General features: G+C 39.3%; 2 protein-coding genes across 13 annotated transcripts in view; one reads left to right on the top strand and one right to left on the bottom strand.

Moving 5' to 3' along the window:
- The first annotated feature begins 298 nt into the window (after positions 1-298).
- XPA (XPA, DNA damage recognition and repair factor) lies at positions 299-23,309 on the top strand. 8 transcript variants are annotated; one of them, XR_005240400.2, is made up of 8 exons: positions 299-574; positions 3,939-4,049; positions 8,103-8,208; positions 10,465-10,630; positions 12,622-12,739; positions 14,093-14,219; positions 15,533-15,762; positions 16,122-23,309. XR_005240400.2 is itself a non-coding variant. In XM_007968644.3 (6 exons), the coding sequence occupies exons 1-6, from the start codon at positions 403-405 to the stop codon at positions 22,779-22,781; spliced, it is 822 nt and encodes a 273-aa protein (XP_007966835.2). In that variant the 5' UTR covers positions 301-402; the 3' UTR covers positions 22,782-23,309. The 8 variants fall into 8 exon arrangements, 2 of the variants coding, with proteins under 2 accessions (XP_007966835.2, XP_072877896.1); XR_012094840.1 differs by having other exon boundaries at positions 14,093-15,762; positions 16,122-21,436; positions 22,262-22,844; XR_012094839.1 differs by having other exon boundaries at positions 14,093-15,762; positions 16,122-22,450; positions 22,633-22,844.
- A 1,133-nt stretch (positions 23,310-24,442) lies between these two features.
- Positions 24,443-27,314, bottom strand: part of NCBP1 (nuclear cap binding protein subunit 1) — a 40,083-nt gene continuing 37,211 nt past the window's right edge. For 4 of the 5 annotated variants that reach the window (XM_007968654.3, XM_073021792.1, XM_073021793.1 and 1 more), the window contains one exon: positions 24,443-27,087. In XM_007968654.3, coding sequence (XP_007966845.1) covers positions 26,974-27,087 — 114 coding nt within the window. In that variant the 3' untranslated portion in view covers positions 24,443-26,973. The remainder of the gene's footprint in view (positions 27,088-27,314) is intronic. The other variant, XR_012094835.1, reaches the window with a different exon arrangement.

Here is a 27,314-nt window from a genome sequence, read left to right as displayed (position 1 = left end):
TGAAGAAACTGAACTCTGGTTAAGTAACTTGCCCAAAGTCACACAGACTTTAACTGTCAAGAGTTCAGACTTAACCCAGGCCTGACTCCAAAGCCTATACTCTGAATCACCAAGCGAGACCTATTTTAAAGGTGACCAGGTCCTGACATATGATCTCAGCAGGGACTCTTCTCCCAGATGACAAGTGAGCAGGTAGGTAGCTGGGTACTCCGTGTCCGCGCATGCCCAGACTCCGCCCAGCGCCCCTGCAGGCCACGCCGAGCCCCTTAACTGCGCAGGCGCTCTCACTCCGAAAGGCCGCTGGGTGCGGGGAACGCAGAGGCTGTGCCGGGCGGTCGGCTTGCCTAGGCGTGCAGTGCGCGTGCGTGGGCCTGGGAGCTGGGTCCTCTGAGTAGGTCGGAGATGGCGGCGGCCGACGGGGCTTCGCCGGAGGCGGCGGCTTTAGAGCAACCCGCGGAGCTGCCTGCCTCGGTGCGGGCGAGTGTCGAGCGGAAGAGGCAGCGGGCACTGATGCTGCGCCAGGCCCGGCTGGCTGCCCGGCCTTACCCGGCGACGGCGGCTGCGGCTACTGGAGGTTTGGGCCGCGGCCGCGCTTGCCCCTTCCCTCTCCCCGCCTCCCCGGTCCCCAGACTGGCTCGTGCGAGCCGAGTCCCGGGGCCCGGGGGTCGCGGCAACTCCGCTGGCGTCTGTGCGCAGATTCTTCCCCAGTCGTAGAGGGAATCCGCCCAGCCGCCTTGTCAGAGCGTCCTGTCCACGACCACAGAGCGTTTCGCGGTCGCACCTGGGCCTCCTGGGCCCCGGGCCTTCTTTGCTGCACCTGGGCTGCTCAGCTTCGATTTTTCGTTTAGGGCTGCAGCCGCCCTGGCTGGGAGGTGCCAGCCACTGCCAGGTGTCAGGGCCTCAGCTGTCCCAGAAAGAGGAGTTAGACTAGTTCTTGATTCTAGCCTATATACCTAGAACTAGTTGGTGGAAGAGGCAGATCTTGGTGTTTGTTAGGGAGAACTTTCAGCAATTGGCGTTGCCAAAAGTCTAACGGATTGCTTCTCATGAGCTACCCGTTACTAGAAGTGCTCAAATAGGGACTGGAAGAACCCTTATGTGGAGGAGAGGAGATTCAGCAATCAGAAGAAGGGACTGGATAGTAAACCTTTAAGATTCTAATCCATAGATTCCATGAGTCTGTTTCTTGGACATGTGACCTGTACGATTTCTTGGCAAAAGCTAGATACTCAAAACATGTTTATTGATTGAAGTAAATTAAGGACTGATCTGTCATTGCAGATTATTCTTTTATGGAATTTGCCACTGGGGCCAACTAATAATTTTTTCCAGGGTACTTGAAATATAGTTTGGTTGATAGGCAGTTCTTCAGGACGACCTCTGTAACATGAAGTACATGTGTTCCTAGAGCTCTGTACTGTCCTGTGTCGAGCACAGTTTACAGCTGTATTATCTATTACTCTTTTTTATCAGCCAGATGTAGTGAGAGTGAGAAGAGTGTGAAGCTGGCAGCATGTCTTGATATTCGTACTAACACCGAAACTGCAAATTCCAGCTACTTTTGATGGTACTGGTCTCATTCTTTCTGCTTTATAGTGGTTTCCTTTTATTCCTTTCTCAACTTGAGGCACGCTAGAGTTGGACAGAAAGTTCATTTGCACTGATTAATTCATAGTCATGATTCCATAAAGGTTTCCATAGATCTATACTACATGGCTGTGGAACACAAGGTACAAAATAGCAAAAACTGGTATTAAATTAAACTTTTTATCATGGAAAGCAAGGTAGAATGAACATTCTGTAAGATTTCTTAGGCAGTTCCCCAAGAACTGAACTGTATTGTAGCGTTGAGTACTACCCACCATGTTTCAAGCGTTAGGTAAGTGCCGGGATTTTTTATCTTTGTGATACTTTTATTTCCAGGTACTATACAGTTTTCTTTTTCTCTGTGTGCCATGACATACGCCATGAAAGAGACTGAAAAAACTTGCTTAGAATACGAAGAGTGTTGCTAAGGTCCTGGGGAAACAGCAAGTCATAGCAGCAGAGAGAAATTGGGCTTTGTTTTGGACATGAGTTAGCGTTGTTTAGGATCCTGCTGAAGTCGTGGGCTCGACTACTCCAGCCTTCCCTGTTCTGACTTCTCATTGTGCTTACTGTCATTCCATTCATTTACTTTGCTATTTTTATTACATATTCTGGTAGGTTCATTCGTTTCTATCCATCCTGTTGGTACTCATGGAATGTTTACTGTTTGTCAGAAGTATACAGGTAAAGGCACTCAGTCTAGTGAAGGGATACAGAGAAATGAACAGGCGTTATACTGAGAATTGCTATTAACAGTGGAAACAAGCTTATAATCTAATCCTTTCATTTAATAGAGGGAGAAATTGAGGCCAGAGAAGGGGAGTGACTTTAGCAGAATAAAACATACTAAATTTGTCTTATTTTAAAAAATGGAGGTGTAACATACTGTAAAATGTACTCATCTGAATTTTACCTATGAGAATGCTTGTGTAAACACCATAGTGATCAAGATATGTACACTTCCAGAACCTTAGAAGTTTTCCTGTTGCACCTTCCTAGTCGGTGTCCACTCTCTACTCTCAGAAGTAATACTCTTCTGACCATTTGATTGGTATTACCTCTTTCCGAAATTGATGTACATTGAGTCTGTACAGTATCTGCCCTTTTTTTGCGCAACATAGTATCTGAGAGATTCAGGCATTTTGTTGCATGCATTGGTAGTTTGTGCATTTAGATGTTGTATAGATTCTTTTGTATTATGCCGCAGTTTTTCCGTTTTCCTTTTGGTGGCTATTTGGGTTGTTTCCACTTTGGGGCTGTTAGGAATGAAACCTCTGTACACATTCCTGTTTATGTGCTTTAGTGGACATACACACTCACTTATCTTGTGTATATGCCTGGAGATGGAACTGCTGGGTCATAGGAGAGGTGTAGTTATGTTCAGCTTTAGTAGGTATTGCCAAATAGTGATTATACCAGTTTCCAGTCTCACCGGCAATGTATGGCAGTTCTTGTTGCTCCACATCCTCACACTTGGTATTGTCAGTCTTTTTCATTTTAGACATTCTGGTGAGAGTCTAATGATACTTCATTATGGTTTTAATTTGTATTTTCCCAATGGTTAGAGATAATGAGAACCTTTTCATGTGCTTTTTGGCCATTTGGATATCCTCATTTGTTAAGTGCCTATTTGGATCTTTTGCCTGTTTTTAAAAGTTGGGTTATTTGTCTTTTACTGACTTAGAGGATTTTATTATGTATTCTGAATGTGAGTCCTTTGTCAGATATGCATACGTTAGTCCTCCCTTATCCAAGGTTTTACTTTCTGTGGCTTTAGTTACCCACAGTCAACCATGGCCCAAAATATGAAATGGAAATTTCCAGGAGAATGCGCGCGCGCACACACACACACATACACATACAACACAACACACCCCACTGCTGGAGTTCTGGCTGAGATCACCTTGAATCTTTAGATAAATTTGTGAAGAATTGATGTTTTTATGATATGGAGGCTTAAAATCCATACACAGTGTATTTCTCCATTTATTTAAGTCTTCTTTGATTTCTCTTAGTGTTTTGTAGTTTTCAGGGCAGAGGTTTTACACATCTCTTTCTAGGTTGTTATTTCTTAATTTTAATTGTAGATTCTTGTGGATATTTTACACACATAATTACATCATCTGTGAATAGGTGCTGTTTTACTTCTTTCTTTTCATCCTTTATGCCTTTTTGGTTTTCTTGCTCTGTTGGACTAGCTGGGGCCTTCAGTATAATGTTGAATAGAAGTGGTGATTGTGGACATCCTTGTGTTGTGTGAGATATATTGAATTCAAAGGAATTTTCTCTTTGTGAACAAGGTAACATACGGGCTTACCTACTTCAATTGTTGACTGCTTTTACTTTTGTAGGCATGGCTAATGTAAAAGCAGCCCCAAAGATAATTGACACAGGAGGAGGCTTCATTTTAGAAGAGGAAGAAGAAGAAGAACATAAAATTGGAAAAGTTGTTCATCAACCAGGTAAAGTGAGTTTTTCAAAAATAAGTATCTAGATTGGTTATTTTGAGTAACATGCTTAATTCTATGCAAACTGATGCTAAATAATGCCGCAATTACTTTAATTAGTGAGTACATTATCTTTATAAAAGTGATAAAGTTTGGCAGTTTTGCTAGTAGATTAAAAAAACATCAAAGAAACAGCCATGCATATGGAAATGATTATTTAACTTGTGGCTGATGTACTTAGGGGTTGATGCTGTCTGTTGTTTTATAATAGGCAGGGTTAGTCAGCATATTGATTGGTAGAATAAATACTCAGAATTATCTTGATAGGCTGAAATGAGGCGCCAGCATCCAGGAGATAACTGTGGAGAAAGAAAGCAGCTTACAAAGTATAAGGTAGACCAGCATACAAAGAAGGATATAACTATGATCTAAGATTAGTGCTTTGGTAAATCACTTATGTGTATACATATCTTCACAGTGAGGGTACTTTCACAGTCTTTGGGAGAAAGATAGAAACACTTTATTTTTTCATAAGTTTAGCAGCCAACAGTGCAATATAACAGATTTTTAAAAACCAAAAACCTATTCCAGTCTTTAGTTGCAGCTACAGAAGTGTTGTGCATTCATCAATGTAGGTGGTTGCCCTGCTCTAATCTGTGTGTGTCTATACTGTTGTTTGCAGAAGCTGAGACTTGAAGGATTAAAATAGTTGTTTTTATTTGCATCAGGGACTGGTTTTGTGGAAGACAAAACCTGGGGTGGGGTTGAGGGGTGGCTGGGGATGGTTTCAGGATGATTCAAGCACATTACATTTTACTGTGTACTTTATTTCCATTATTGTGACATTGTAATATATAATGAAATAATTACACAACTCTTGCTTATGGTAGACTGCCAGTTTCTGAGTGGTAAATGTAAAAGGGAGTGACAATTTGAAAATTATCATTGTGTTTATTTAGGAATTCCCATTATAAAGAATGTTTTAAATTAGAAAACTGCACATTTTAAATGTTTTAATTAATAATGCTATGTAATAGCTTCCTAATTGGTATTTCTATCACACTTTCTCTTCATTCTAACGCATCCTGGTAAATTTTTCAAATATACCACTTTGGCTATCACTAGCCTTGTTCCAAAATTTTTAGTTTTCCTTTTGTCTATGGATATGCTCCTCTAATATTCTACAAAAAAAGCATGATTTTTTTGTTTGTTTGTTTTCTTAAAGTTTGGAGATTAGTGTGTTATAACGAAGGAGGTAAGGGAAGGCAGTGATAGGAATATTTTGAAACAAACAGTTAATTAATGACATAATGACAATTCTCCTTTTCTTTTTTTTTTTTCTTCTTTGAGATGGAGTTTCACTCTTGTTGCCCAGGCTGGAGTGCAGTGGTGCGATCTCGGCTCACTGTGACCTCCACCTCCTGGGTTCAAGCGATTCTCCTGCCTCAGCCTCCCGAGTAGCTGGGATTATAGGCATGCACCACCAGGCCCCGCTAATTTTGTATTTTTAGTAGAGACGGGGTTTCTCCATGTTGGTCAGGCTGATCTCAAGCACCCAGTCTCAGGTGATCCACTCTCCTCGGCCCCCCAAAGTGCTGGGATTACAGGCGTGAGCCACTGTGCCCAGTTGACAACTCCTCTTTCTTCTCATTGGAAATTGTGGCAGCTCTGAGAGTTGGAGCATTCAGCCTAAAGACTTCTTAGTAAAATGTATTTATTTACATATATATGTGTATATATGTGTGTGTGTGTGTGTATATGTATGTATGTAGGTGTGTGTGTGTGTGTGTGTGTGTGTATATATATATATATATATATGGAAAGAGTCTTGCTCTGTCCCCAGCCTGGAATGCAGTGGCGTGATCTTGGCTTACTGCAACCTCTACCGCTTGTGTTCAAGTGATTCTCTTACCTCAGCCTCCCAAGTAGCTGGGACTGCAGGCACACACCACCATGCCTGGCTAATTTTTTTGTTTTTGTTTTTGAGACGGAGTTTCACTCTTATTGCCCAGGCTGGAGTGCAGTGGCACAATCTTGGCTTGCTGCAACCTACACCTCCTGGGCACAAGCGATTCTCCTGCCTCAGCCTCCAGAGTAGCTGGGATTACAGGTGCCTGCTACCACGCCCAGCTAATTGACAGCTGGCTAATTTTTGTATTTTTTTGTAGAGACAGGGCTTTGCCATGTTTACCAGGCTGGTCTCGAACTCCTGGACTCAAGTGATCCACCCACTTTGGCCTCCCAAAGTGCTGGGATTATAGGTGTGAGCCACTGTGCCCAGCCTTACTAGTAAAATTTAAAGACTTGCTGGGAGAAACAGTTCTTACAGGATTAAGTTTCATAGTTAGGCATTTGAAGTCCTTAAATAATCTAGCTTTGCCTTACCTAGAGTGGTTTTTCTGTGCTGGGAGTTGAGGATACATGGCTGAATACAGACTCTCCTCTCAAGGAGTTTATAATCCAGAAGGTGAGACAGATAAAGAAGCTTTTTGCTTTGTTGGTAGGGGGTAGAATGGAGGGAGAAAAAAATTTTTCCATTTGGAAGTGAATGCTGTTGTTGTCTTTCTTCTGTTACCATGCTGTTTATTGCTCTTTCCTGTGTAATGTTGGTGCCCTGTCTGTAAGCAGATCCCTTTTCACCCTACCACTCTGGGACTAATCTGTTTTGTACTTTCAGCGGTGCTGTGGTAGGCAAAATAATGGCCCCCAAAGATGTCCATGCCTTAATCATCCTGGAACCTATGAATATATTATCTTTATCATAGCAAAAAGGACTTTGCAGATATGAGTAAGGTTAAAGACCTTGAGATGGGGAGAATATCCTGGGTTATCCAGGTAGACCCAATGTAAGCACACAAGTTTCCTTAAAAGTGGAAGAGGGGCCGGGCACAGTGGCTCACGCCTATAATCCCAGCACTTTGGGAGGCCAGGGTAGATGGATCACCTGAGATCAAGAGTTTGAGACCAACCTGGGCAACATGGTGAAACTCTGTCTCTACTAAAAATACAAAAATTAGAGCCAGGTGCAGTGGCTCACGCCTGTAATCCCAGCACTTTGGGAGGCTGAAGTGGGTGGATCACAAGGTCAGGAAATCGAGACTAGCCTGGCCAACATGGTGAAACTCCATCTCTACTAAAAATACAAAAATTAACCAGGTGTGGTGGTGCGTGCCTGTAATCCCAGCTACTTGGGAGGCTGAGGCAGGAGAATTGCCTGAACCCAGGAAGTGGAAGTTGCAGTGAGCCAAGATCATGCCACTGTACTATAGCCTGGGCAATGGAGCGAGATTCCATCTCAAAAAACAAAACAAAACTAAAACAAAACAAAAATTATCTGGGCATGGTGGCGTGCTCCTGTAATCCCAGCTACTTGGGAGGCTAAGGCAGGAGAATCGCTTGAACCTGAGAGGCGGAGGTTGCACTGAGCCGAGATCGTGCCACTGCACTCCAGCCTGAGCGGCAGAGCAAGACTCCTTTTCTACAAAAAAGTAGAAGAGGAAAGCTGAGAGTCAGAGGGACATGTGATTATGGAAGAAGTGAGTGATGCCATGTGAGAAGCCACCATTGCTGACTGTGAAGATGGAGGAAGAGGTCATGAGTCAAGGAATGCAGGCAGCCTGTAGAAGCTGGAAAAGGCAAGGAGATGGATTCTTGCCTAGAGCCTCCAGAAAGGAACACAGCCCTGCCAACACCTTGATTTTAGCCTACTGAGACCCATGTCAGAATAAACTAGAGATCTGTGTGATAATAAATGTGTGTTAAGTCACTTAGTCTGTGATAGTTTCTTATAGCTGCAATGTAGCACTAATACAGGTACCTTGCACATGGCTGGGATTCAGAAATACTTGTGGAATTGCTAGGTTTTTTTTCTTTATGTTACTTCCTTTTCTTCTTTCCTCTTTAATTTTTTTTTTTTAGATAAACATAATCAAGGTCTTATTTTGTCTTTTACTTAAATGTATTTATGTGAGGCATAACATACATGTGGATAAGCTAATAAAATAGAGGAAAATATATTGTTCTAGTCATAAAAAAGGAAACTTAAAGAGTTCATTTTCCTTTTCTTAGGACCTGTTATGGAATTTGATTATGTAATATGTGAAGAATGTGGGAAAGAATTTATGGATTCTTATCTTATGAACCACTTTGATTTGCCAACTTGTGATAACTGCAGGTACTTATTTTAGATGTTGTTCTTAATTGCTAATGTTTATGGGTAGGTTTAGGGCAAAACAAGTTATATCTGTTTGGATTTGATATTTTCTTAGTAATTATGATTTTTATTTTGGGCATTTCCTAAAATTTCTATGGTTTCTATTTTGCCAAATACAGTAAATCTGTGACTATTAAAGCTTATGATATACCCCATAAAATAGGAAGGATGGTTCTGCCATAGAAATTTCCTTTTCTTTTTCTGCTGGCCTGAGTTTTTTGTTTTTGTTTTTTAACATCTCTCAGTAGCAGGCTCCTAACCCTTCTCTTCACCCAGCCCTAATGATCCCTCTATTTCTTAATTATTCCAGGGTGTGTTACATCTTGGTCAGAGGACTGGGGCCTTCAGTGAGAGGACTGTAGCTCAGAATACCTTTTTCATTCATGTTTTGCTACCCTCATAAAGAGAAGAGATGAGGAAAAACCATATTCTTCCATTCTTTTTCTTCTAGACTTTATCCTTTTTTTATATCATGCAGAATAACCTTTCTCACTTCACATGGTTCTCCTCTCGCTACTGTTGACTCAGCCAGATGCTGTGCTGGTATCTTTTGCACTTTGAAGGTACTATCTTGGAATCTTAGTTGGACCTCTTACCTGCTCCCTGTGCTTAGTTTGTCCCTACAGCCCTCAATCAACTCCTCACATGCCTGAAGGACTCGACCTTTTAGAGTCCCTGCTGCAGACACTGGGAGCCATCGTGATTGGCTTGTTGCTGAGCGGAGTCCTGGGTAGATAGAGAGGGAGGTGTGGTCCCTGGTCTCATGATCAGATATATGGCTGGGAATGTTCCGGCACCACAGCTGGAACTACAAACTCATTTCCCACCGACACAGTGGTGAAGGTCCACAGTATTGTCATCATTCTCCTTAAAGGCCAGTATAGCTTTTGGGAACTGAAACACTACATAGAATTTTATTTCCAAGAGAAAATGGAAGCAACTATTGTACTGGTTTAAAGAAAGTTGTGAATATATTACCTTACCATAGCAAAGGGACTTTGCAGATATGATTAAGGTTAAAGACCTTGAGATGGGGAGATTATCCTGGGCTATCTAGGTAGACTGAATACAAGCACGCGAGCTTTCTTAGAAGTGGAAGAGGAAAGCTGAGAGTCAGAGGGACATGCGATTAATGAAGAAGTGAGTGGTGCAATGTGAGAAGCCATCATCACTGGCTGTGAAAGTGGAAGGAGGGGGTCATGAGTTAAGGAATGCAGGTGGCCTCTAGAAGCTAGAAAAGGCAAGGAGATGGATTCTTACCTAGTGCCTCCAGAAAGGAATGCAGTCTTGCCAACACCTTGAAAAGTCTGGAAACATTACGCTTTTATGTTTAGTCATAATCAGGAACACAGGCCTCCATTCTTTTTCAACATCGTCAAAGATGATAGTTTTAGTACCATGTAGTCTACATGTCTGATGTTAGTTTATACTTCTGAATTATTTAGCTTTCATACAGCTCTTCCCAGTTTTAACTTTTATGTGTTTGTGATAGAATCCTCTCATTGAACCTTTGATTTCTCCCCTCCCTGACCTGTACCTGCTCTTTAGTGTCTACCATTTCAGTAAAGCCAGCTTCATTCACTGGCTATGTCTCCACTCTCCTGTGTGCATTAATTCCAAACCCGTTTGGCTTTAGGTTCAAACCATATCCTGAATCCATCGGCATCTCATCCTCTCCCACTGCTGCCTTAGTCTAGGCCACCATCAGCTCTTGCCTGGACCACTGCCGTAGTGTTCTAACTGGTCTCTCCCCCACTACCCCTTTTGTACCCCTAGGGTCTCCTTTTCATATTGTATTTTGCTCAAAACTTTCTAGTGGTTTCTAACCATTGTCTTCACCATTGCTTGCAAGGCCCTGACTGTCTCTGACTGTATCTCCCACCACTCCTCACCATCGCTTACTGCAGGTCTTCTAGTTACACTGGTCCTCTTGCTGTAAGCTCTCTTTGCAAAATACACCCATGCCCTAGAGCCTTTGCCCTTGCTGTTCCCTTTGCTAGGAATGTTTTTTCTCTAGATAATATAACTTATCAGAATAAGTAAAAGATAAAGTATTTTTCCTTAGAATTCTTATGTTGCTAATTTAACCATGAGAGTTGCAGGAAAAAGTATTTTATATGTCCTTTTTGCTGTGTGTGCCCCTAAGTTGCTGGGCCATTTGCAAACTTAGTTTATTTAAAATAACTAATTTATATAATGGACTTAATCTGTTTTCAGAGATGCTGATGATAAACATAAGCTTATAACCAAAACAGAGGCAAAACAAGAATATCTTCTGAAAGACTGTGATTTAGAAAAAAGAGAGCCACCTCTTAAATTTATTGTGAAGAAGAATCCACATCATTCACAATGGGGTGATATGAAACTCTACTTAAAGTTACAGGTCTCTAATAAGTTGTGTTTATTATATTTAACTCTGGTAAAGTCTCAATAACAAACTAGTCATAATCAGCTTGGTTTTTGCTTACAGAGTGTGAAAAAACTCTTTTCTCTAGTTTTGCATATGCATCACAGTCATGTATAATGACATTTAATAACATGTTTTCTCATTTTGCTTTTGTTTTTTTTTGTCTTATACGATAAGGTCTCACTCTGTCACTCAGGCTAGAGTGCAGTGGTGAGATCATGGTTCACTGCAGCCTTGACTTCCTGGGCTCAGGTAATCCTTCCATCTTAGCCTTCTGAGTAGCACCTGGCTAGTTTTTTGTATTTTTTGTAGAGATGGGGTTTTGCCATATTGCCCAGGCTGGTCACGAACTCCAGGGCTCAAGTGATCCTCCTGCTTTGGCCTCCCAAAATGATGGGATTACAGGCATGAGCCATCATGTCTGACCTCATTTTGCTTCTAATATGGCACTTTGAAACAAACATGTTGCCATTGGGTGATGTTAAGAGTACAATTTGGAAACTAAAAAAGGTTGGAATGGGAGTCAGGCCCCATTTCCTTACCCTCTTTCACCTCCATCTCCCACCAAAAAAGAAATATTAAAAAAAAAGAAAAATTTCAGGAATTTCATAAATACCTAAAATCTAACTCTACCCATCTGGAATGCTAGCGAGTGTCCATATAGCTCTGTAATCTCAGAGCAGGTCTTCTCAGCTCCACTTGCTGCAGATGGGTTACAGGCGTGCCAAGATGGTGATCCACTTAGTGGCTAGGACTGCTAGTGCCCAGGCCAGTTTCTTTGAGTCACAAGCAGTCTCTTGTATCTACCTCAGAGTGGTACGAATATTGTAATATTCTTTTTGTGCTGTTAGCTTAAAATATTGGGAGGCATTGCTTTAGAGCACAGTATTGTAAAACAAAACATGTACTGAATTTCATTAAATACTAATATAAGAGTCTGTTGATTAGAAAATTCACTATTGTTTTATGTACCATTAAATATTTTTAAATGCCGCTAATTAAATCAACATACGCTTTCTTATCACTTGATGCTTTTATTTTATACTTGGTGAAATAGCACCAGTAGACTTTATTATAGTTTTTTGTCATATATCACAACTTTTACATACATAAAAGGGAAAATGCAAGTGCAGAAGACTTATGATGGTATTCCTAAACTTTCCATTCAAAGTCCAGTTTTTCATCACTTTTTGACTCAGAGTTGTTAAAGTACCATTAAGTGCACTGGTGATGCAGCATTTTCAGGGATGTTAAATTGTGGAAAACGTGATGTCCCAGAATATATGAAAAACAAGTATATCACTTGAATATGTAAGAAATTTGAGTTTGGCTACACTGATTAATATTATGGTCCTTTAACATATTGTGAGAGGTATCCTGAGCATAATCCTTAGTGGTAAATTCTCTTAAAGAGTAAAGGTATATAATGTAAAGTTTTAAAAGTAGAATGAAGACTTTTTACATCATTTTGGTACCAAAATTAAAAAAATATATATATCCTGCAGATCAGAAGTCAAGTCGATAGAAACAATTACTGATCTTGAAGGAGATGAGTAGTAGTAATTGGTAATTTCCTGCGGTTGGAGATTTTTTGGAGATGACCTCATATTTAGGTCTGATGTGGCTAATCTGTCAACAAACTGTTTCTTTGGTGAGCCCGCCACAGTTGATCAAACTCACTGACCACATGTACTTTTGATTCCTGTGACGATACAGTCAGAGGACAACTTTTCTCTTTATAATCTAATTCAGCATATGTTTACTGACAGTTGCATAGGTTTGGATAGATGTTTTATTAGAGTTGTTTCTGATCATTAATATTTAGAACCTTTACATTTCTCATAAGTATTTATAAATTTATACTTGAGTTAGATACTCTTTGGTACCTGTGGATTTGACAGTTATAACTTTATAATATTTTGCAAGTCCGAATCACAACTTACTTAAATATGGATTTTGTGTTGTAGATTGTGAAGAGGTCTCTTGAAGTTTGGGGTAGTCAAGAAGCATTAGAAGAAGCAAAGGAAGTCCGACAGGAAAACCGAGAAAAAATGAAACAGAAGAAATTTGATAAAAAAGTAAAAGGTAGATGGCCACATTTTATATCGTGAAGGATTGTGTTTTACCATTTTGCAAAAAGCCTTTAGCTAGATTCTTCCTGTTTAATGTTGCCAATAGATTGGAATGTGTTTTTCAGAGGTTGAAAAAAATGACTTAAAGTTTGCCTCAGTATGTTGGTCTTCAAGGCACTCAGCTCAAACCTCACGATACGACATTTCTGAAAAGCATTTACATCATCATCTTAAAGTGAATCGTGTTTTTATATAGGAACAGTGTGAGGATCAGGAGTGCTATCACTGGTCAAGGATTTGGCATCAATTAAATCTTAAGTATAATCAGTAGTGTTATAAAAAACACGCCCACCAACAATCTCCTCTAATTGCTTAAAATGAAAAGCCATGCCCTAAGTCTTAGTCATCTAATTCAGCAGCTAGAAGGAACTTTTATTTTATATATGACCAAAAGACCCAGAAAGGTGGAGTGACTTGTTACATAGATAGTTATTGGCAGAGTTGGGACTGGAAGCAGGCTTTTTTGACTGAAAGTCTCCGTGAAGTGGTCATTTCTCTATCCATGCATCTGTGTTTGCATGCATTCCCTTGTCCATCTATCTCTGCATTAATTTGTCCCTGTTATCCATCCAGGTATGTATGTCTGTTAAGTCTGTCTGTCTGAAATTTTCATCCATCCATCCATCAATGCATCCAGTGTTTACTAAGTGTCAACTATGTGCCAGGCACTGTGCTAACATAAATTCTGGAGTCAGAATTTGTCAGGAGAGAAACTTAAAATCGTGCAGGTGTGCTAGGTACCATGATAGTGATGAGCGAGCGGTGCTGCGGGAGCACAGTGGTCACTTTCTGCTCTATCACAGAATCCCTGAAAGAGCCTTAAAAAAGGAAACATCCATGTTCTTCATGCAGTGATTTTTTGCAGAGGCCCATTGTAGTGTACACTGTGTAGAGATAACACATACTTTATGTATATATTGAGTTTTATATATATACTAAATTAATTCATTGAAAATGAATGCCCTATCCATATAATTTTGCTTTTGTTTTTCATAATTGGCTTTGGAGTGGTTTGGATTGGATTAATAAGTGGTTTTGGAGAATGAATAAGATAAGATCAGATGTCTTAAAAACAAAAAAGCAAAATCAAAAATTGAACGTAAGCCTTCCTTGTTGTGAGGAACACGTTATTGTAATCCTTCTCATTGTGAGAATTTGTTTTTCCTTTGTCATTACAAGTGTAATTCAATTACAGTGCGGAAAAGTTAGAGAATTACAAAGAGCTCTTATCACATGATTTTCCTACTCAGAGACAATCATCAGCAACGTTTTAATTTTTGCTCTTCCTGTTCTTTTCTATCCTAAGATCCTTAAAATTTTTTAAAAATAAAAATGGAAGCACTATTTGACACGAAGTTAAGCCAGCAACTCCATGATCAACATCCGTATACACATCTTTTTATATAGTTACTTAGCAGTTCCTGAATCACAAGGTAAGGCACACATTCATGGCTTTGTAGAGAGGCTTCCTGTAATAAGTTGTGTCACCTAAGAACATTTCATTAAAGAACTCCCCAGAATTAGCCACTGCTGTATTGAGAGGATTTGGAAAGGGTTCTTATGAATTTGGCCCTTTAATCTTTTCAATGCTTTACACCAGTCCTTCCTCTGTTCCAGTAGCAAGGAGAATCTTGAAAGATAAAGTAGTGAAAAGGCATTTTAAGAGGTGTGAAAGAGAGGACAGAGTTATAGATTAGTTATATACTAGCCTAGGATTTTTTAACTCCAGCTACCTGAAATCACCTCAACTCTTACCTGTCTGCTGCCTCCTTAAACCATTTCCAGGTGGTATTTTGGTGCAGATAATAATATATGGATAAAATAATAAGTATTAATTAAAAACCTGTATCTGCAAGGTGATGAAATATTTTTTGAAACGAGGGCTGTCTGTACTTTCTTAGATACTAATTCTGTAGTTTGGTCACGGTGTCATCTAATGGTAACAAATTCCTGTAATTTGACAAACAGAATGAAAGACGATGGCATCCATTTCATCACATGCTTTTTTAATAAAAATTCTATGTGGCATATATATTATTAGTATGAACAGAACTCTTCAAAAAGATTTAGTTTCCATTGGTATTACTTTTTTTTTTTTTTTTTTTTTTTTCTGAGACGGAGTCTCGCTCTGTTGCCCAGGCTGGAGTGCAGTGGCAGGATCTCAGCTCACTGCAAGCTCCACCTCCCGGGTTCACGCCATTCTCCTGCCTCACCCTCCCAAGTAGCTGGGACTACAGGCGCCCGCCACCTCGCCCACCTAGTTTTTTGTATTTTTTAGTAGAGACGGAGTTTCACCATGTTAGCCAAGATGGTCCCGATCTCCTGACCTCCTGATCCGCCCGTCTTGGTATTACTTTTTAAAGAAATATAAACTTTAATGTAATTGGCTTTTTTTCTCATTACATTAAATTGCTGCTGTTAATCACCAGATAAGCTACTGTCAGTTGTCCTCATTTTGAAGAGTTTGAACTTGCCCTGAAGTTTTTCATAGAGTTAGACCTCTTGGGTCTGGTTTCTTTTCCAGTTCGCTTCTTACTTGAATGAAGCATGTCTTTGAGGAAATTTTCCAAAGTGGTTACATGAGTCATATATTTTCCAAGTCTCTGCAAATAGCAATGTTTTTCTGCTTTTGTGCATATGAATACCTAAGTTCTGTAACATTACTCCACTGTCTTCTGGTGTTTAATGTTCAGAGAGGTCAGTGTGATGCCTTCTTTAATTATGGCTTCTTGTTGATTTACTTTAGAGGTTGTTCCCGCCTTCCTGAATAGGCCACAAAGGGCTGAGATTGGAGTAGACACTGTAGAGAGTAGACACAAGGAGCTTACTGTACAGTTTTCTCAGAGGCTCAGAACAGAGAGGAATAAAACCAAGTCTAAAAGTATTTTAGTTGAAAAGAAATTGGAACCTGGTTCCTCTTGGTCTTCTGATTTTGATCCGCAAAGAAGCTGACACAGTTTACTTCTTTATGGGAAGGTAAGAGATTATATTTACCTGCTTTGAGAATATGATCTTCTACTTTAGCAATTTGAGAATTGATCTTACTACCAAAAATAATTTTATAGTTTAAATAGTGTAAGGTGTGTATATATCTATATAGATCTATATCTATATAGATATATAAAAATAGGGTGAAAGACAAAGTGTTTTCTTGTTAGTGAATTCAAATTGTTAACGGATTTTAGATACAAGAAGGCAGAAACTGCTGTTCAGTTTTTTAACTGGTATCAAAACTCTGTGTCAAAATATTCAAAGGACCGATTGAGAGTATTTGGAAAGAGTTCTTTTGAATTTGGCCATTTCAGTGCCCTCCAGCAGTCCTTCCTCTTTTCCAGGAGCAAGGAGAGCCTTGAAGGATGAAGTAGTGAACAGGCATCTTAAGGCGTGTGAAAGGACCGTTACACATTACAGTAATCAGTTATAGATTACAGATATCAGTTTTGATTTCAAAACTTCAGGATGCACTGGCCTTAATATTAGATGGGAACGTTCACCTGGTTCAAATGTACAGAACTTTTTGGGTTTGCATGTCTACTCTATAAGTAAGGTAGAGATAAGGCTTTTCTTTAGTTATACCAGCTTTCTCTTATTCAGTACTGGTAGAGGTTACCCTTCTAAAAAAAGGAAAATAAATTCATTTTCATTATTTATTACTATGTACTTTCCTCCCAAAAGAGGTAGGTAAGAAATCTCCTATGGAGGCCCAAGTTTGTGGACATTTTACATTGTGGGTCTGTGGTTATAATTATGAATCTTTGGAGTCATCTCTCAAGAGAGTTTGGGAGACTCAGTTCTCTGTTACTCTGCTTCAGTTTATGGAGGACTAAATAAGACCAAAGCATCATATTATCTTTGTGTCTTTTCCTTGTAATTTTTTTTTCCTCCTGTTAACAGGGGGCACCATGAGTCAATACTTCCTGCCCTACCATGAAGCATTTAGTAGTATCTTGTCTGTCTCAGTTAGTTGTCTTATAAGTTGACCTCAGAAGCAGCATTGGGTTTCCTTGAATACAGACCACCTCTTTTGCAAAAAAGATGTTAAACTGAATACAAGTTTTAGATTGGTATAAAATAACATTTTCATTTAAAAAAGGATTTAGGAGAAAATTGTTTTGTGTAAAAAGTATAAGCAGTCCCTGAATATATCAGTAACAAGACTGGTTACCATGAAAATTGCTATAAATTTCCACAAGAGGCAGTCCTTTAGTTAATAGCTTCCAGCATTGTGAAATTCTAGGCCAGTGGAACTAGGAGGCTGGCACATGGTAAACCACTATTTTGTCTCCAGCTTCAATTAGGCCTTCAGCACTGCGTAGGACCTGCACCCATGCCAGGTTTCCTCGGCTTCCCCAAAGTCAATTTCAGACCTACAGACCTTCTTTCACTCTTCTAAAGCCTTATCTTGTTTTTACAACTACCTCCTTCCCATTCTCAGCAGTAGGTAGTTGATTTCTGCTTTCCTAAGTTTTAAGTTGTTAAATGAAGTAATGTGAAAAAAGTATTAATCTTAATTTTTTTTATTTACCTGATGTTGACATTTGCCATATTTACTTTTTCTTCCACACACATATTTTGCCAAGCCATTTAAGTTACTTGCAGAACTTGTGATTCTTACAAATACTTCAGCATGTTTTTCCTCAAAACAGTGGCATTCGGCTGGGAGCAATGGCTCACGCCTGTAATCCCAACACTTTGGGAGGCCGAGGCGGACAGATCACCTGAGGCTAGGGGTTTGAGACCAGCCTGACCAACATGGTGAAACCTTGTCTCTACTAAAAATACAAAACTTAGCTGGGCATGGTAGTGGGCACCTGTAGTCCCAGCTACTCAGAAGGCTGAGGCAAGAGAATTGCTTGAACCCGGGAAGTGGAGGTTGCAGTGAGCTGAGATTGCGCCATTGCACTCCAGCCTGGGCAACAAGAGTGAAACTCTTGTCTCAAAAAAACAAAAAACAAAACAAAAAACAATGGTGTTCTTCTACATAGCGAAAGAACAATGATCATACTCAAGAAATTTAGCATTAATATAATGCTGCTGTCTTGTGTATAATTTAATATTCCCCAGTTATTTTGGTGTCCTTGACAGCTTTTTGTTGGATCCAGGTGCTATTCAAGGATGATGCATAGTGATATTTGCTTTTAAACTAGTCTCTCAGCCTTTTTTGTCTTTCACGACATTGACATTTTGCAGTGCCCAGGCCAGCTGCTATTCAGTGTGTCCCTCCATTCAGATTTATTAGCTGCTTGTTTCCTCACAGTTAGACTCAGGTCGAATGTTTTTGGTGGGAATACTTTCAAGCTGATGTGTTTGAGCATTTATCAGTAGACACATGGTACCAGCTCTTTTAAGGGAGTGGTAGTTTGACTGCTTAGTTAAGGTGGTGTCTGCCACGTTTGTCCATTGTAAAGGTACCCTTTATCCTTTGTAATTAGTGAGAATTCTAATACTGTGTGAATATCTCATTCCTTACCTTTCCTTAGTGGTTTTATTTAGTACACAGGGCTGAGTCTTACTTTAGTTATTATTGTGGTGGATATAAATGGTGATTTTCTATTTCTGTCACTTTCTGTAATTGTTATTTGGCTTTTGGAAAGAGGAGCTTTTCTCCTTTTAAAAACTTTTTTTTTTTTTTTTAAAGCATCAGCTGGACTCATTGTTTCTTATTCTGAAGTCAATGTATTATAGTCCATTCCGGTCATGATTCATTTTGGTGCTGAAATTGTCCAAAATTTGTCCAGTAGAATCCCCTTCAAACTAGCTCCTGTCTTTTTAAACTATTTTGTGTGGAAATAATTTCAAACTTATAAAAACTTGCAAGGATAATAATACAAAGGGCCACTCATATATCCTTTATCCAGATTACCTACTGTTAACACTTTATGCTATTTGCATCATTTGCATGCTCTTTCTATACACATACAGTATTTTTTTTTTCTGAACCATTTAAGACTAAGTTGTATACATTACCACCCTTTACCCATAAATATTACAGTGTATATTTCCTAATAGGGATTATGTTTTGTTACACAACCAAAGTATATTGTTAACTTGAGTAAATTTAACATTGATTTAGTATTTATGTCTAATCTGCCCTCCATATTCTAGTTTTGTTAGTTGATCTAATATTCTTTTTTTTTTTTTTTTTTTCCTGAGACGGAGTCTTGTCTGTCGCCCGGGCTGGAGTGCAGTGGCCGGATTTCAGCTCACTGAAAGCTCCGCCTCCCAGGTTTATGCCATTCATACTACAGGCGCCCGCCACCTCGCCCGGCTAGTTTTTTGTATTACTTAGTAGAGACAGGGTTTCACCACGTTAGCCAGGATGGTCTCGATCTTCTGACCTCGTGACCCACCCATCTCGGCCTCCCAAAGTGCTGGGATTACAGGCTTGAGCCACCGCGCCTGGCCGATCTAATATTCTTTTTAGTGATTCCTTTCTAGAACAGAATCCAGTCTGGGATTGGGTATTGGCTTTAGGTCCCAAGTCTTTCTAAACTTTTCTGGGATATTTACACAGCTCTTATTTTTTTATGACATTGACATTTTTGAAGAAAAGTCTGCTTCCCCTGCCCTGCCTTTCAAAACATGCTTCTCACTTGGGGCAGTTTCTGGTGTGTCCTGCTAGCTGGATGTAGGGTATGCATTTCAGGCCAGGGACAATATGTAAGTGATGTGCTTTTCTCAGGGCCTCATATCTGGAGGCACTGATGTCTGTCAGCCCTCAGTGGTAATTCTGATTTTTGATTTGATAAGCAAAAAGAAATTGTATCCCCCTAGATTTAATATCCATCCATTGATGGTTCTTGCTAGAACCAGTCTTTAGTATGATGGTTATAAGAATTGTCTTCTAATTCCAGCATTCCTTCTGCATTTAAGCAGTTGGCAGTCAGCATTCTGTAACATCCTTTGCCCCATTTACTTATTGGTATGAATTCATTAATTTCTGTTTTTCTCCAGTGACTTTGGTTCTTTCTGTCCTTACTTTGTTGCTCAAATGGTCTGATTTGGCCTAGTGACTAGCTTTTGTATCTTTTGACATGTCATTTCCTTTTTTATTTTTATTTACTTGTTTACTTTTGAGACCTAGTCTCGCTCTGTCACCCTGGCTAGAGTGCAGTGGCACAATCTCAGCTCACTGCAACCTTCACCTCCCGGGTTCATGTGATTCTCCTGTCTCAGCCTCCCAAGTAGCTGAGATTACAGGCCTGTGCCACCATGTCCAGCTAATTTTTGTGTTTTCAGTAGAGATGGGGGTTTCACCATACTAGCCAAGGTGGTCTCAAACTCCTGACCTCAAGTTGATCCACCTGCCTTGGCCTCCCAAAGTGCTAGGATTATAGGTGTGAGCCACCATGCCCGGCCTTATGTCATCATTTCTTGAGCACTCCTGCTTTCTAGCACAACACATGCGTACCTGTATTTCTATGTCTCTGTCTATAAATGTATGTAAACCTTGAGTTTACACACTGATACATCCAGTTCTAAAATTTCATGGTTCATTTTAGTTTTACTTATACGGGCTTTTTGGATGATGAGAAACCTGGTGGCTCCCATGATCCTTAACATAGTGACTTGATCGAAGCCCTGTGTGTGACTAATTCCCATTACTGTTGCTGCCTCCTCTTCTGGAGGGAGCCCTCTTTTTCTTGGGCTCTCTCACCCTGCTGCGGATGCTTACTTGCTCCATAGGACTGGATTGTTCAGAAAGGGAAAGAAGGGTGAAAAAAACTCCAGACCTATCTATTTTAAAATACTTCCTTATATTCTGTTGTTTTTCCCTTTGAGACAGGGTCTCGCTCTGTCACCTAGGCTGGAGTGCAGTGCTGCAATCACGGCTCACTGTAGGCTCAAACTCCTTGGCTTAAGTGATCCTCCCACCTCAGCCTCCCAAGTAGCTGGGACTACAGGCATATGCCACCATGGCTAGCTAATTAAAAACATTTTTTTAAAATTTTTAAATTTTTTTTTTTTTTAAAGAGATGGGGGTTTCACTATGTTGCCCAGGCTGGTCTTGAACTCCCGGGCTCAGATAATCCTCCCAAAGTGCTGGGATTACAGGCATGAGCCATTGCACCTGGCCCAAAATACTTCCTTCCTGGCACAAGTTTTTCCAGGAATGTCTAGTAAATAAATTAAAGATGTGGCTTTATTCTTACCATTAAGCCTGACACACTAGCTGAAGAGTGGGGAGAAAAAGTCAAAGTCAGTGTAAAACCTTAGGTTCAATTATGGCTAGAAAGAGTTTTACTATAAGTTTTTTTTTTTTTTTTTCAGAAAAGTTTTCTTTGTACCTCTTTTTAAGTACACATAATATTCAAATTAGGCAGAAAAGTTAGTTTAGCATGATTGCGCCACAGCAAAATTTTGTAGGATTTTCAGTGGGATAAGGTGGCCAGATGTCTTACATGAGAACCAAGTTGAAAAGCAGGTATTAGAATTCAAGTAGGCAACATCTTCCTTACATTATCTGAAACCAGGGGGCATCTGTGGAGTTCCGGTTAACATATGATTTTTTATTTAGAAGATATCCTAAGGTAAAATTTAAAGGAAGGAGGGCATTCCAGATCTGTATCTAGAAAAACCAAGGTCTTCAGAATATGAGAGGATACTGAAAGAAATGAAGAGTTTGGATGAACATTTTTTTCTTCTAGAGGTATGTGCACTGAAATAATGTCAAAGTACTTTTCATGCTAGAAGTATCCATCAACTATACAACCTTGGGCAACTTATAACTTCTCTGTGCCTTGGTTTTCTCATCTGTAAAATTGGAATAATTCTACTTAGCTTAAAGGGTTGTGAGGATTAAATGTATTTAAAGTGGTAAGAACACTGCCTTACACATAGCCCTGTGTTTTCATCCTCATGACATAAAAGCTGAAAATAAGATTCAAGTAGTATTTTGATACTACTTATAGATCTAAAATGGATTAGGGAAAATATGTGATTACTTGGTGTATGTTGATTTTTATAGCTGAGATTATACAAGACAGCTATTATACTCTCCCTTAGGTAATGCCACTGTCAAAGACAATGATGAACTGTGTGGTAACTGGTGAGAACAGAAATGTAAAGTGTTGCTTTTTATTAAAATATGATTTACTTGGTTGCTTTCAAAGAACCCAATATAATTTTCTTTGTAAAATGATTTTGACAGGAAGTAGCAGAAAATGCTCCAAACATTAGAATATGACCAGTGTCCTGGCTTCACAGTTATCTTTGCTTAGTTTCCCAACCTGCAAAATAAAATCAAAACTCTGTGGTTCTTTCCAGCTCTCAATATTCTGTGATTCTTATTTTTAGCCCTCTTATAAGAACTTCAATAGACTTGAGGTCTTATTGCACAAGCAGTTTTTCTAAGATGAAAACATACCAGCATAGTGGTAGAGTTCTCTACTTTCTAGTTTTCTTGCAAAGCTTGACTTGATGCTTATTGACGTAGCTCCTGACAAGAACTTAAAAATACTTTTTCTTATTTCAGCTGACTCATTTTCCTACTATGGCATTCTGTTATCTGAAGTCAAACATACCTGAATGTGTCCTATTTTGTTACTCAACTCACTTCTGAATATGGTTCCGTTTTGCATACCACCAACCCACATAACCATTTCTGAATCTCTTGTTTCACACTGCTCCAGTGAAAACTTGATTCACAGGCCAAACTAGTGAGGTAAGAAAGTAAGTTTGCCAAGTTTGTATAATCAACTTTGTTATAAAATTAAGGTAAACTATATATGGTTTAAATACACATAGACACACACACGTACATTGCCGAAAGCTTGATGGATTTGCATTTTTGGATTCAGCTGAATAGCACCACTGAAAAGATGACTTTTAATTTTTTTTTCTCAGAATTGCGGCGAGCAGTAAGAAGCAGCGTGTGGAAAAGGGAGACGATTGTTCATCAACATGAGTATGGACCAGAAGAAAACCTAGAAGATGACATGTACCGCAAGACTTGTACTGTGTGTGGCCATGAACTGACATATGAAAAAATGTGATTTTTTAGTTCAGTGACCTGTTTTATAGAATTTTATATTTAAATAAAGGAAATTTAGATTGGTTATGTTCAAAATTCAAAAAAATGCAGCGTCTTCATAGATGAATGAAATCCTTGTATAAGTAATGCTTCAGTAAGAATTATGTATGTTATGGCTTAAAATTAGCACATTTCAGTGAAGGTCGCCTGGCCTGGTTGTGTGCAGAATGTCATGTCTGCGGTTGCTTTCTTACAACAGAGATGGGAGCTGAGTGCTAGAGTAGGTGAAAAAGTGGTAGGTCAGCTACAAATTTGTGGACAAGATACCAAGGCAAACCCTAGACTGGGGTAGCGGGAAAAGGTTTCAATAAAGGCCACAGCTGGCTGAACTGGATTCTTAACCAGGAAACAAATGGTGGTGTACCACTGTACCCCAGGTTCTGGTCATGTGTTTTTTAGGACGATTTCTGTCTCCACGATGGTGGAAACAGTGGGGAACTACTGCTGGAAAAAGCCCTAATAGCAGAAATAAACACTGAGTTGTAGGAGTCTGATGTTTTCTGTACTCTTGGGGCCTCTATTGTGGGCCTTAACATTAGTCTAGATAGCTTTTTAAATGTTGGATTAAAGTGGAAAAGAGCTGTTTTCATGGTTGAGTGTCTGACTGTTGATCAAAGAAGGCACTGATGTTCATTGTTAAGTAGTGCTAACATTTACTGAGCATTTACCAACCAGGTGCCAGGTGTGCACCTAAGTGCCTTAGGAGTATGTTCATTTAGTCCCAGGCTTGCTTCCATGCTGCTTTCAGACTTCTAAGGAAAGGAAGTGACAACCCAATCTCACATCACCACAGGCATGTGCATTAACTTTAGTGAAATTTTCCCGTATCTTGTCAAAACAATTACTGGGTCTAGGGATTTTTTTTTTGACAAAAACAAATTCCAGTTAAAATGACTAGATATTTTCAAATTGTTTGACATGACATTTTATCCTACAAATAGAATAAGAAGTTTAAACATTTGTTTTTTCCTCTAGTGGAGATGCTTGGAGAAAGGCTAAGTTGAAAAAAGTCATGTCCAAATAATTGAGACTACACAGAAATGTTTATGTATTTTTCAAGTTTGATTTTTTAAAACACTTTCACACTCGATTAATATGTGCTATGCTAAATATTACAGCTCAGTAAAAACTGATTCTGAATGGGCAGCAAGATGTGTCTGGGGAAAAGAGCTTTCAGCTTGATGACAACAGAGTAACTAGGGGTTCAGGTTGCTGTAAGAGCATTGTGGGGGGAAAGGAGCTCTTGGACCAAGTGGATCTAGGTTCAGATTCCACTTACTAGCTGTGGACCCTGGGTAAATTACTCCAAAAGCCTGTTTTTATCTGATTAAGAGGGCATAATCATCTCTCAAAGGATTGTTTGAAGTAGTTAATAGGGTGAACCTATAGCACCTGGCACATAATAACCACTAGTTAAAGAGCATGTATTATCAAGGCCACTATATTACAGAAAATAGATCTGTGTGGTTAAGGGATGCTTCTATTCACCCTTTACACCCTTATCAATCAGTTTAAGACAATCCTGGTATCCAGACATCACTAACAGCTAAATCTGCGCTACACAGGTTGGCAAGGCCCCTTCTTCATCTTTCAAGTGTAATTATAAATTAGGAAAACAGTATGTTTACTTTGACAAAAGCATGTTAAATTGCACCAACACAATTTAACAGAGCATTTATTGCAAGGTATGATGTACAGTGACATGCCATCTTTTGTCTGTACGAACTTCATTAGTGGGGACAGCAACTGTTGAATGTTTGCTCTTACACACCTTTATTTCTTCAAAACTCAACTCCTAGTTCAGTTTTTCCATACACTTAAGCTGCCAGACTGGGACAGAGCAGGATCACATCAGCGAACAGCTGTTAAAAGCAACCATTATACATGAAGAGAGGACCAAGAGAAAAGAAATTAAAACCTACAAACATAACTAGCCACACTTTTCAGTACATTGTGAAAAGATTACAAAGCAGTTTCGAGTCAAAGTTACCAATCCCTTAAAGGTTATCCTTTGGTTTTTTGAGACAGGAGTCATTTTAAACTACAGTCGACCCTTGAACAACATGGGGTTAGCAATGCCGACACCCTGCACAAAAATTTGCATATAACTTTTGACTCCCCCAAAATTTAACCACCAATAGCCCACTGCTGACTGGAGACTTAGCAATAACAGTTTATTAACTCATTTTGTATGTTATATGCTATATATATATATATATATATATATATATTTTTTTTTTTTTTTTTTGAGACAGAGTCTTGCTCTGTCACCCAGGCTGGAGTGCAGTGGCACGATCTTGGCTCACTGCAACCTCCACCTCCCAGGTTCAAGCGATTCTCCTGTCTCAGCCTCCTGAGTAGCTGGGACTACAGACACATGCCACCACGCCTGGCTAATTTTTTTGTATTTTTTAGTAGAGACAGGGTTTCACCGTGTTAGCCAGGATGGTCTGGATCTCCTGAACTTGTAATCCGCCCGCCTCGGCCTCCCAAAGTGCTGGGATTACAGGAATGAGCCACTGCGACTAGCCCATATACTATATTCTTATGAAAATACAGAAAAAATAAAATCATAAGAAAAAATATATTTACTATTTAATAAGTAGAAGTGGATCATCATAAAGGTCTTCATCCTCATCATCTTCATGTCGAGCAGGCTGAGGAAGACAAGGGGCTGGTCTTGCCATCTCAGGGGTGGAAGAAAACCCATGTGTAAGGGGACCACACAGTTCAAACCCATGTTGTTCAGGGGTCAATTGTAATTATATATAATTACATAGTTTGTGCTGTGCTTAAGCAATGGGAAGGAGAAACAGTATAAATGAGAATATTTAGCCAAGAACCTGGTTTTAGTTTTACTAACCCACCACGCAACCTGGATTTTTCTGAATATTTTGTATTTTGTCTTAAATAGTATGGTATTTAAAAATCCTAGGAATTCCCGTCTATTAAGTGGACCACATTCTGTAGCCACTCAAATGTATGGTAAACCAAAGTGAAAATATATCAAAATATGCAAAACACTTAATGCATCATCAACTTGGGATGTAATAAGAAAAAAATTATACCTATTTTGTGCAAATGCACACCACCACTACCAGTAGTTGTAGGATTACTGGTAATTTTTTTCTAAGGTTTAATGAAAAAAGTCTAAAAATCCTCTAAATTTGGAATGTCAGACAATTCCTCATACTTGTGTATTATTTTACAAACGGCTGTCATTTCAGCATCAACACCATATAGGAAACAAGCTCAGGACTTCGTAGTTTTTTGGATCAGGATCCATATAAACAAAATCTAAACTCACATCTAATTCAGGGTATGGTTTCAGTCAATCTGACCACTTCTACATCCACTTTAGTATTCTGTAACTCACTACAAGACCTTGGACAAATAACCCAGAGGCTAGAGGAAGTGAGTAGATGCTCTAAGATAATGGTGACCAAACCTGGAATCACCTGGGGAAACTAAGGATTACTGAGGATGTCTGCGTTCCACCCTCAGACAGTGGTTTACATTTCAAAATAACGTGAAAGATTCCCAGGTGATTTACATTAAGACAAATTTGAGAACTACTCTTCCAACTAGTAACACTTTTATTACTAACAAGTTGTGTCTTAAGATACTACTTAAAAATACTTTGAAGAGAAAATTTCAAATGGAGAACACCTTCAGTAAGAAACCAGTTTTAGAGTAGAGTGAGATGATAAATCATGAAATGCCAAAGTTTAAAAACCATACTTTTAGTTTTATTTCAGCCATGTTAAGTTATCCCCGAGCTGTGAAAAGTTATGCTACTGGGTAGCTGGGTAAACCCATCAGTTCTATATACTATGTAAGGTTGACCTCTAGTGTTTCACATACCTCAAACCAATTATTTTGTGCCTTAAGGAGAAAAAAATACCAAACTGATCACAGAGAAGTTGTATCTGTCACATATATAATACATCATGGTCATCGTCACATTACTGCCATTAGGACGTATTTGCTTTTCAGGGCAATTAAAAGTAATGCCATGTTATCCACTGTCCTCTTCCCCCTTTGTTTCCTTTAAGAAGTGAAAAGATACTACAAGAAAGCAAGCATTCAAACCATCAAAAAATAAGACAAATTATTTTAAGATATTAAAAAAAAACTTGATGAAAAAACGACCCTTAGGCCTGCAGGGCACAGAACTGCTGGAACACGGCCAAGATATGAGGGTCTAATTCAGCAGTGAAGAGGAGGTTCTCCAGGGTCACCATGTACTGCTGGATTATCTGGTGATGCTGTGGACACAGAAAAGGGGGTAGTTAGGTCAGGAAAAAGCACATAAGCAATCTTGTTGAACATTTCCTTCAGCAGCACACCCACGCTGCAGAATGATGAAAAAAAGGAAGGGGAAAAAAAGTGCTAATAGGAATAATGGACCCCTAAAAGTCCCTAACATTAACAACAACAACAAAAAAAGAAATGAAACAAATGAATGCTCAATAGCTTTTTAAAAAATCCAGTT

The sequence above is a fragment of the Chlorocebus sabaeus genome, chromosome 12, assembly GCF_047675955.1.
Source record: "Chlorocebus sabaeus isolate Y175 chromosome 12, mChlSab1.0.hap1, whole genome shotgun sequence".
Taxonomy (NCBI): domain Eukaryota; kingdom Metazoa; phylum Chordata; class Mammalia; order Primates; family Cercopithecidae; genus Chlorocebus; species Chlorocebus sabaeus.
Note: the sequence above shows the minus strand (reverse complement) of the source record. Positions and strands in the feature narration are given on the sequence as shown.

What these genes read in the sequence shown, in the direction of transcription:
- XPA (XM_007968644.3), top strand. Translation starts at nt 403, where the DNA reads ATGGCGGCGGCCGACGGGGCTTCGCCGGAGGCGGCGGCTTTAGAGCAA. An exon ending in AAAAGTTGTTCATCAACCAG is followed by an intron (nt 4,050 to 8,102) that starts GTAAAGTGAGTT and finishes TCCTTTTCTTAG; the next exon opens with GACCTGTTATGGAATTTGAT. An exon ending in ATTTGATAAAAAAGTAAAAG is followed by an intron (nt 12,740 to 22,632) that starts GTAGATGGCCAC and finishes TTTTTTTCTCAG; the next exon opens with AATTGCGGCGAGCAGTAAGA.